This window comes from Phascolarctos cinereus, unplaced genomic scaffold, assembly GCF_003287225.1.
Source record: "Phascolarctos cinereus isolate Bilbo 61053 unplaced genomic scaffold, phaCin_HiC Scaffold_2;HRSCAF=192, whole genome shotgun sequence".
In the NCBI taxonomy this organism is placed as follows: domain Eukaryota; kingdom Metazoa; phylum Chordata; class Mammalia; order Diprotodontia; family Phascolarctidae; genus Phascolarctos; species Phascolarctos cinereus.
Window position 1 is genome coordinate 309,214,138 of NW_027555625.1, and position 11,291 is coordinate 309,225,428.

Here is an 11,291-nt window from a genome sequence, read left to right on the forward strand (position 1 = left end):
TGTGCATATATTTGTTTTCTTTTCTTTTTTTCTTTTTCTTTTCTTTTTTTTTTTCTGTGTGGCTCCAGAGGGGAAGCAATGGATGGACCCTGCAGAGAAGCAGATCTCACATTATGGAAGAGGGGTTTCCCTTATCTTTAAATTTTTAAAAAATTTATTTTAATTTATGGAATAAAACAAATATTTTAATAACATAATAGAATAAAAAAGATGATTACACATGAAACTGCAAATCAATTTTGTATAACTTGCTGTTCCTTTTAACTCTATAATAAAGTTCCATATAAGAAATGTGTCCCAAAGTAGAAGAGGCTGCCTCAGAAGCTAATGGGTTGTTTCTCATTAGCACGAACCTTGATTGGAAGATGAATGGCTACTTGTCAGAGATGTTTAGAAGGTATTATTTAGATATTGGCGCTTTGAAGTCCTTTCCAACTCAGATTCTGAGACTTCAGAACTGTAGGGACCTATTCTTGCTGCAGGACAGTATAAACTCCATGATGTTTCATAGTTCATCACAATCTAATAATTTGAGCTTGATTTTAGAAAGGCAGCACATTGATTCATAAGAAAAATGATGTTGGAGTTAGAAGAATGTTTAGAATTCCAGGAATTATACTTACTGGTTCTGTGATTCTGGGCCTCTAGCTTCAATTTATTCATTCTTAAAATGGAGACATTTGAACTACCTTCCTCAAAAGTTGTAACAAAAAAGCTATCTGCCTAAAGCACTGTAGAAATGGGAGTAACAGAAGTGGTGTGGCCTTTGTTTGTTCATTCTAGACTGGTTCTTCCTATCTCACCCAGAATGCCAGTGCAGAGGGCACTTATGGGCCAAATTCTACGACTGATTGGAATGGGAACTTTGACCTCCTCTGTTTTCCTAGCCGAGTCAATTTGCCTGCCTTAGTCAACCTAGTAGACCTTAACTTCTTAACATCATATTGGTGCCAAACTTAGTTTAGAGGCCAAGATGACAGAGTAAAAGCAGTGACTTGCTTGAGCTCTCCCCCAAATCTCTCCAAATACCTGTAAAAATGGCTCTAAACAAATTCTAGAGGAGCAGAGCCCAAAAAAGACAGAGTGAAATAAATTTCCAGCCCAAGACAACCTGGACGGTTGATTGGAAAGGTCTATTGCACCAGGCTGAGAGAGGAACGCAGTTCAGCATGAGCGTGCAAAGATCAGGCCTCAGCGAACCTGGAGCAGCCCTCAGGGGACTGAATCACAGGCAGCTGTGGCAGTTTCCAGCCTTCTCAACCCACAAACGCCAAAGACAACTTAGAAGGTCAGTAGGAAAGGTCTGTGATAGAGGTGAGAGAGAAGCTTAGTCCCAGCCTGAGTCCCAGTGTAGCCCTGGGGCAGCGGCTGCTTCTGGAGCTATTGGCCCACAGATTGAGGGGAATCGAGTGGCTGATCAGAGGGGGATTGTAGGGATCTCTTTGCTGGTGCTGAGGCAGGATTCTCTTGCTTTGCCAGTGCCTGGATCTGGGTGACAGTTCTGGGTGGCAGTCCTGGGGTGAAGAGGAGTGCTGACATGGTAGAGCTTGTAGTGATTCCACTACAAGCTATAGAGGGAATCCTCCTCACAGTTCCAAGGCAGACAAGAGTGCTTGTGGTCACTCATAGACCAGAGGTATTTACTTTTTTCCTGGCCTGTGCTTGCGCTCTCTCTCTCTCTCTCTCTCTCTCTCTCTCTCTCTCTCTCTCTCTCTCTCTCTCTCTCTCTCTCTCTCTCTCTCTCCCTCTCTCTCTCTCTCTCTCCCTCTCTCTCTCTCTCTCTCTCTCTCTCTCTCTCTCTCTCTCTCTCTCTCTCTCCCTCCCTCTCTCTCTCTCTCTCTCTCTCTCTCTCTCTCTCTCTCTCCTCTCTCTCTCCTCTCTCCTCTCTCTCTCTCTCTCTCTCCTCTCTTCTCTCTCTCTCTCTCACACACACACACACACACACACACACACACACATCCCTGAAGTTGATTATACTTTAACAGACAAGAAATGAATAGTTACTAACAGAGGAGTCATTTGATGATCAATTCTTTGTGTATAGCCAGATCGTTGATCACAATAATACGTAAGATAAGAATCAAGATTAAATGATAAATTAGACTAATGATAAGAAGATATTGTATTCAATTACAACTTTTACCAGATGAGCAAGCTGTTGACTAAAAGAAATAAAATGGATAAAAGTAAAGAAATTAACTCCCACTGACACTATTTTTCAAAGAAGTTGATCAAGTATCAAAATAGTTGCTACAAGAAGGGAGCCAAAAGGGTCTACCTGAAAGATATTTTACCTTCTTGAAAACTTTAAGGAGATGGAAGCCATTGTCAGTGCCTGTATAGAGTAGAAGTTCCTAAACATTACAGAAGAGTATGGGAGAATATTACTGATACCACCTCATACAATAGTTTAAAAAAAAAAAGGAAAAAGAAACCTATAGAAAGTATGACATGAAACCCAAGTAAATGATGTTATCCTTGGAGCATTTATACATGACAAATATAGGGAAATGGGAAAGATTTGCCAGCATTTCACAACCGATTCTTATCATTGATTACTGTGGAACCACATTTCAACTCTCACACCTTAGTTCTCAGTGAGTTATAGGAAGAGATGAAATGAAAAAGAGCTCAAAAAAAGTATCTGGAACAGAAAAAAAGACAAACATGAGAAACTGTATTTGCGGTGATAATTTTAGAAGCACACTCAAGGAACTATTTTCAAAATATACCAAAGGAGCCAAAATTCTAAAATAATGAAAAAAGCCATGAACATTTGCTTTCACCTCCTCCTACCTCAACTGTGAAAGGATATTCACCAGCAACTACTAGACCATATGCTCACTTTTTCACCTCTAGAAAATCTTTATGATGATGGTCTACACATACATTAAGGGCATCTTTGATGAAAATAGGAAAACAGAGAAGGCAGAGAGCTGTTCAGATTTCTTTTGTTCCTTTGCAAAAGAGATTGGCTTTATACTGGAAATGATAGGACAAAAATAAACATCAGAGAGGTGATTCCCCAGATAAAGAAACACTAAGAGGGCACCCAGCTTGATGAACTCAAATTACCTGGTCCAGATGATTGCCTTCATTGGACATTGAAAGAATTGGCAGGCATGACTGATGAGTCACTGTCAGTGATAGCTGGAAGATCCTGGAAAACAAGAGGAATGATGTGATTGGATATGAGCAAATATCCTGATTTTAAAAAGAGGGAAAAGACTTGAGTCTGTAAACTGTAAGTTAGTTACCTTGACTTTGGTTCCCAGGAAAATTATTGAACAGATGATTAAAAAGATGTTTGATAAATATCTGGAAGGACAGGTAGAGTTTGCAAAGAGCCATATGAATCCATATTCATCAACAGGTGATGCAAAACTAACCACATTTCCATTTCTGAAAGAATTTTTGTTGTTGTTCAGTCATTTCAGTTGTGTCTGATTCTTCATGACTTCATTTGAGGTTTTCTTGGAGTGGTTTATCATTTCCTTCTCTATCTCATTTTACAGATGAGGAAACTGAGGCAAACAGGTTAACTGATTTGCTCAAGGTAGTATCTGAGACCAGATTTGAACTCAGGTCTTGCTGACTCCAGGCTTAGCACTCTATCTACTGAGCTACCTAGCTGCCCTCTGACAGAATTACTAAAATAATAAAATAAATTAGTGCTATAGATATAGGTTGCCTGGATTTTAGCAGTGCTTTTGACAAAATTTCCTGTATTCTTTGTGTGGAGATGATATTTGATGAATATAAAATCTAATACATGCAGAATTGGTTGGATGGTCAAAGAGTAGGTGTTAAAGGTTTAATGTCAGTGTGGCAGGAGATCTTTAAGGGAGTACCCCGGAAATTCCTGGGCGCTGCATTGATTAGCATTTTTTATTAAAGACTTGGATAAAAGCATAAAAGGTATGGTCCTAAATTTGCAGATGACCCAAAATCAAGAGACATTATTAACAAACAGTATTAGGATCTGAAAGGATCTTAACAGACTAGAGCATTGAGTTAAATCTACCAAGATGAAATTCTGTAGGGATAAGTATAAGACTGTATTAAGGGTTAAAATATAATTTATAATTATAAGATGAGGGAGGCATGGATGGAAAACAGTTGGTCTGAAAAAGTTCCGGTAGTTTTAGTAGACTGCAACTAAATAGGAGTTAGCAGTGGGATGTGGTAACCAGAAAATCACATGCAAAATTGAAGTCCATAAAGAGGGGCATAGCTTCCAGTAATAGGAAGGTGATAGTCCCATTGTACTCTGTCCTTGTTGACCACATCTGGAGTGAGGTGTTCATTTCAGGACACCACTGCTTAAACAAGACATTGAAAATCTAGAGAGTATCAGTAAGTAAGGCAACAAGAAAGGTAAAGGACCTGGAATCATACCATATAAGAAACTGGGAATGTTTAGCATGTAAGATGATAAGAGTTGAGACACGTGATATTTGTTTTAAAGTATTTGAAAGACTACTTTTTTGGAGGAAGGATTATACTTATTCTCTTTGGCCCCAGAAGGCAGAATCAGAGACAATGGGTGAAAACTAATATAATGGTATAGATAGATATAAATATAGATATATCTCAAGTAGGCATTGCATATGGACAGTGAGTAGTCTGTGGCCAGAGTGCAATAAGAGGAAGGGAATAAGCTTGGTGGAATAATTGGGAAGTGTTTTTAAGGATCACAAGCTATTTCGTGACATGAAAGTCCATTTAAAAAATTATTATCTTTTTGTCCTCCCCATTCCTCCTCCTTCTCCCTCCCAGAAAGTCATTCCATGTAACAAAAACTATTTTTTCCAAAGAAAAATAAGAGGAAGAGAAAAAAGCATTCAGCAAAGCCTATCAGTGCATTAAAAATGTCAATATAATTGCAATTTTCCATACTTGTGGACCCCAAAACCTGTGCAAAAGTAGGGGTTGGGGCAAAAGTGTTTTCTCATATCTTTTGTTTAGGGCGAATCTTGTTTTATTTTGTAATTTTTAAATATTCACTTTCAATTGTCTTGTAGTTGTACTTCCATCCATTTACATTGCTATAGTTTTCACTGTGTTTATCACTTTCTGCTTATGTCAGTCTGCATTAATTCATGTAAATCTTTCCATGTTTCTCTGCTTTTAGCATATTTATCATTTATTATAGTATAGTAATATTACATTACATTCATGTACTACATTTTGTTTAGCCACTTCCCCAGTTGATGGAAGAAAAGACCATCCTTTTACTACCAGGAATCTCCTTGTGATGTTCCATGGCTATGAATTAAGGAATACCATGATGTCGCAAAATTAAAAATTGCAAGTGATCTAAAGGTCAATGAATGGATGTAGTATCCTGAAGCATAAAACTAAGGATGACTTGTACTCACTAATTTGTGCAGAAGTCACCATTAAGGACATGTATGACTAGCAAAAAATAAAAGTAGGTCATTCTTATGGTCAAAGCCTAGTATTGTGCCAATATCATTACAATTTTAAAATACCTAAGGTAAGCTCTCCAGTGGTTGAATTGATCCTCTGTGGCTTATTTACAGGAAGATATAGACTTGATTCATGCAGTCTGAGAAGGAATGGATGGGCTATGATCTACACATATAGAAGCAGGTACCCACTTAATGAGATCAGAGATTCATCTAAGTTATCAGAGTACCATTGTTGGCCCTGTGGCTTGGTCATGGGCTTAGAGTCAGAAAACCTCTAGACATTAGATCTGCCTAGATATGACTCTGCTACTCACTATTTTGTGTTAAATATTTATCACTATTTTGGCAAGTAATGTAATCTCTTTAAAATCAAGGAAATGGACTGGATGATTTCTCATTTTTAACTTTTTCCCTCACCTGTTAAGCATTTAAGCCCTCTCCTTCCCAACCCTCCACCCCCATATGGGAAGAGAAAAAGAAAAGCCATTCTTTTGTAAATAATGTGAATAGTCATGCAAAACAAAGTACTATAAGAATCGTGTCCAAAAATGTATGTCTTCTTCTGCATATTGTATCTATACCCTCTTCATCAGGAGTTGAATAGTATACTTTCTCCTCAGTCTTCTGGAATCATACTTGGTCACAGATTGATCAAAGTTCTTAAGTCTTTCAAGGTCTTTCTATTTACAGTGTTGCTGTTATTGTGTAAATTGTTCCCTGATTTTTCTCTCTTCACTTTGTATCTTTTCATATTTGACTGGACTATTTCTAAAATTCCCTCTTGCTCTAACATTCTTTGATTGTTTCTTTTTATGTGACTACTGATTTAGCAATAAAAACAAGCTCTTTGAGGGTGGGGAATGATTTTTGTTTGCCTTACACTTAGCATGGTGCCTTGAATGTAATAAGTGATCAATAAATGTTGATTGAATTGAATTGGGGCTCCACCAGGATCCTTTTTGTCCTGGATGTCTCATTATTTTGGCTATTTCATGGGGGGGGAGGGGCGCGGAGGGAGGTAAGATGGCTTTTGATATCTTAATGACATGATGGGAGCCATTTTTCTCCTAGATTTCATCCTCAAACCTCTGATATATGGGAGCTAAATAATTAAGGAATAGTAGAATGGGAAGAGTTCCATATTTTATTCTTTTACCTCATGAGGAAGTACAAGAATTAGGCTTGACAAGAGTCTCTTAGCTTCATTTATGAAAATAACTCTACCATGCAATCTTCTCCTTCACAATTCCAATTCATTTCTGAACCCAAAAGCTTTCTTTTGAAATCTCCCTTTACCTGGCATGGATATAAAAGAGAAGCACTTATTGTTATCTGGTTCTCTAGGAAATTTAGTCTGGTGAGACCTTCTGCCTTGGTAAATTTTTAGCTCCCATCTATACTTCTCAGTTTCTTTGGTGGTCTATGTGCCTTTGGCATCACAGAAAACACCAAAGAATGGCAAAGGTTCCTCCACTCACCCTTGATGTATGCTGCACAATTACAGAAGCAGTCTTATAATCAATGTAATTGAAGATCAGAGTTAATGAGGACCTCAGCGTCTGTGCAGTCCCCTGAGCAATGCCAGGCTTCAGATGTTAGATAAGGAAATGATTGGGCTGAACTGAAAATCTATTTGGCTAATTAGATGATGCATATTCCCACAAGCCAGCGGGAGAGAAAAATATATTTAAAAAAAAAGAAACATCACAGTTTTAAAGCAGAGATTTGGGCGTGGATTCATCTCAGAATCACTGATCTCTGGAGAGAGAGGTGCAAGGAGACAACAGAAAGACACATTTCTGCAGAGCCAAACAGATGAAAAGAGGGTGCAAGGAAAACATGGGGGATTCTGAAGTGTAGGGAAAGATGAAACTCCTTCTTTTATGAAATAGGATTTAGTTCTCAAGGTGATCCTATAGCCTGTTATTGAGTCCTTGCCATTTATTCATTTATGTAAAGAACATTTATTGAACGCTTACTAAATGTATTTCTCTGGTCAGAAAATGAAAAATGTGAGCCAATGGGTTTACCTTTTTAACTAGGATGCCAGGAAACTTAGAAACATATTCCGTGCTGAACTGGAGTAGCTAGTTGGCTGACTTTGAATACCTGCAAACCTTACTTCTTCTCTTCCCTTTAGATTAAGTGTTCTTAAGCTATGGTCCATGGACTCCTGAGGGGTTCATGGAGATATTTCAGGGGAATCCATGGACTTGGAAGGGAAAAAAAATTACGTCTTTATTTTCACTAATGTCTAAAAGATATCTAGTCTTTTCTTCAGTTATGAATGTAGACAACAAATGATTATTTTGAGAAGGGGTCCATGGGCTTCACCAGACTGCCAAAGGGGTCCATGATTCAAAAAAGGTTAAAAAAAATCAGCATTATAAATGTTCTCTGTTCTGATTTTCTCTAAATGCCTTATTTTTGCATTATGCTTTAGTCTGCCAACTGCCTCAAGTGTTTGTGTTTGTTGTTTTATAATAAAAATAGTTTACATTTATATAACACCTTATGGTTTCAAAGTCAGTAAGTCAGTAAGCATTTAGCAAGGGCCTACTACATGCTAGGCACTGGGCTAAGTTTTGGTGCTTTAAAAACATTATTTCATTGTGTCTTCATAATAGCCCTGTGATATATAGATACTATAAATATCATCATCCCCATATCACACATGTGGAAATTGAGTCTCTGAGCAGTTAATTGACTTGTTCAAAACCATATGGCAGTACTCCACTTTTTTCCTAATTCCAAAAGGAAGAGTCTTGTTCATAATACATAGAAACGTTTGGTTCAATCCTGTCCCTTTACAGATAACAAAGATGAGTCCTAAAAGTTCAGCAGACTTATCCAAGGCTCTTCTACTATATCACAGGGGCCCATACATATTATGGATACATGGGCATTTCTGCCTCTGCATAAAATAGATAAATTGTCCTAGAAAGTAGTAAGAGAAAACCAGTCTATATCATGTAATGCTATAAGGAATATATATATATCTTCATGTACGTTTTCTTCTGTCCTCAACAAGTAGCTGTAGGTTTCTTTCTAATGTATCTAATGTATCTTTCTAAAGTATCTTTCTGTCTACTCACAGGTAGCAGCTTTGTGGTGAGTGAGGGGAGCTACCTGGACATCTCCGATTGGTTAAACCCAGCCAAGCTTTCCCTTTATTACCAGATTAATGCCACATCTCCTTGGATAAGAGACTTATGTGGGCAGAGGACCACTGATGCCTGTGAGCAGCTCTGTGATCAGGAAACAGGTGAGCCAATAAAAGGGATGTCCACATCAGGATTGAGTAGGGGATGAAGAGAGACAATCTGAATGGATTCATTGGTGTACCATCTGTATCTGCTCCCTGTGCTTAAAGTCATAATCAAGGATGGAGGTCTCTGAGTATCAACCTTCGTAATTCTACAATACAGTCTTAACTGGTAATGGCCACAAGCCCAACTAAATCCTGCACTATATGGTAGGAGTTATTTTGTGGTTTGAAAATTAATCAAAAATTCTTGCTTTTGTTTTGGGTGAGGCATTACTATGTGAGAGGAAAAGAACATGGTATAATAGAATGTTGAGGCTGGAAAGGAATGGAGGAAAGAGAACACTGGAACCTAGAAACTTTAGAGCTGGAAGGAACCTGCCCAAAATCATGGTCTAGGGAGTTGACAAGGATGTCAAAAATTGTCTAGCTTAACCCATAACTTGAAAAGGAATCTAGTCTCTAATATCTTTGACTTAATGATATCAGTATTCTACCTGAAGAATGCCCACTGTCTCTCAAGACAGCCCATTCTAATAATGTAGGAAGTACACCCTTCCCGTTACATTAAGCTGAAATGTGTTTCTTAGGCGCTTACACCCATCAGTCCTAAACTATATTAATAGAAGTAATGTGTCTTTTCTTTCTTAGTCTAACCCTAATTCTCCCAACTCTTCCTTGTACTGCCGTCTTGGACTCCATGAAACAAGCATACAAGCATAATTCCTTTCCCATAGTTGACAAACTTTTCAGCTATTTGAGGACATGTCCCCAGGCCAAACATCCAGTTCCTTCAACTAAGCCTTTGAGGCCACAGTCTCCAACCCTCTTGTAATCCTTGTCTGCCTCTTCTGAATGTGCTTGTCAGTGTCTTTCCTAAACTATGAGTCCTAGAACTGAACAAAACACTACGTGTGACCTCACTGAAATGGAGGATAGTTATGCTATTGTGACCCTTGCTCTGAAAACTGAGCCTCTCTTAAATGTACTCTAATTTGAATTATCTCTTTTGATTTTGTATTATACTTAGAATGTAGAATATCAGAACATAACTTCTCTCATCTTAGAGCTGGAAGAAACTTTGTAAATTATCTAGTACAGACCCAACAGTTTACAGATGTGCAGATGTGGAAATTGAGGCCTAGAAAGGGGATATTTTTTCTATTGTGGTCATACAGTGTTAATGTCAGAACTAAGGCTATAACCTGGGTTTTCTGACTCCCAGTATATGTTCTTTCCATTTTACAATGTTATTCCAAAGTATGTCTGGGAGGAATTCCTGGAGGAATAGATAAGAATACCATAAGGTTGCTAAGCCATGCCAATAGACATAGGAAACTTAGATTTCTCTTGCTGCTGCTATTTAGTTGTTTTAATTTTGTCCAACTCTTCATGACTCCATTTGGGTTTTTTTTTTTGGCAAATATACTAGAATGGTTTGCTATTTCCTTCTCCATCTCATTTTACAGATGAGGAAACTGAGGCAAACAGGGTTAAGTGACTTGTCCAGTGTCACATATCTAGTAAGTGTCTGAGGCCAAATTTGAACTCAGGTAGATGACTCTTCTTGACTTCAGGCCCAGCACTCTATTCACTGTTCCACCTAGATGCCCAGATTTCTTTTACAATAGCCTACTAAACAAGATGGAAGAGATGTGGAGTAATGGTGGAGTTAAATGGAACTGGGGTCTGATTGAATGCCCATTTCCAAATAATAGTTGTTGACGCATCAACCTTTAGAGACTTCTAATAAGATGGTCCCAAATTCTATCTTTAGTCCTGTTCTTTTCAGCTTTTTGTCAGTGACTTGGATTAAGGCTCATAAATATCTTTATATTAAATTTATCAATGATGCTGTGCTGTGAAGGGTAACTAACATGTTAGATGACAGACTTGGGGTCCAAAGAAATCCACAACAATGGATCCTATCTAAATCAAATATCATAAGGCCAGGTGCTTGACTTCAAAATGCTGCCTGCTCAAATGTAGGATAAAGGACTTATGACTAGACAGTAGTTAATATGAAAGTAATTTAAGTGGACTTCGGTCTTAGTAAGACCTTAAGAAAAGTAAAGTGTACAGGATGAGTGAGGTGACAGTCCAGTTGTGTGCTGCTACTACTCTCAAGTCTCATTTGGAGTACTCTGTATAGTACCAAGGCCTAATTTTTTCCAATGTATTTAACTTCTCTCCAATCACCTTAAAAAAATTTTTTTACCATTTTTTAAAGTTTTGAATTCTAAATTCTATTTCTCTCCCTCCCTCCCTCCCCTTCCCCAAAACAGTAAGCAATAAGATAAAGGTTATACATGTGCAATTATGCAAAACATTTTCATATTAGTCATTTTGTTTAAGAAAACTCAAATAAAAGAAAAAGAATGAAAGACTGAAAGTGAATAATTGCATGCTTGAGTCTGCATTCAAACAATAGCAATTCTTTCTCCAGAAGTGGATGGTATGCTTCATTATTAGTCCTTTGGGATTGTCTTGGATCATTGAGTTGCTGAGAATAGTTAAGTCATTTACAATTCTTCACTGAAGAAGATTGTTGTTACTGTGTACAACATTCTCTTGGTTCTGTTTGCTTCACT

At 37.8% G+C, this 11,291-nt stretch overlaps 1 protein-coding gene across 1 annotated transcript in view; it reads left to right on the forward strand.

The window, feature by feature from the left end:
* Positions 1-11,291, forward strand: part of ASTN2 (astrotactin 2) — a 1,115,013-nt gene that overhangs the window by 430,157 nt on the left and 673,565 nt on the right. Inside the window, 1 exon segment of the mRNA XM_020990605.2 lies at positions 8,533-8,700. Within this exon segment, the coding sequence (XP_020846264.1) occupies positions 8,533-8,700 (168 nt within the window).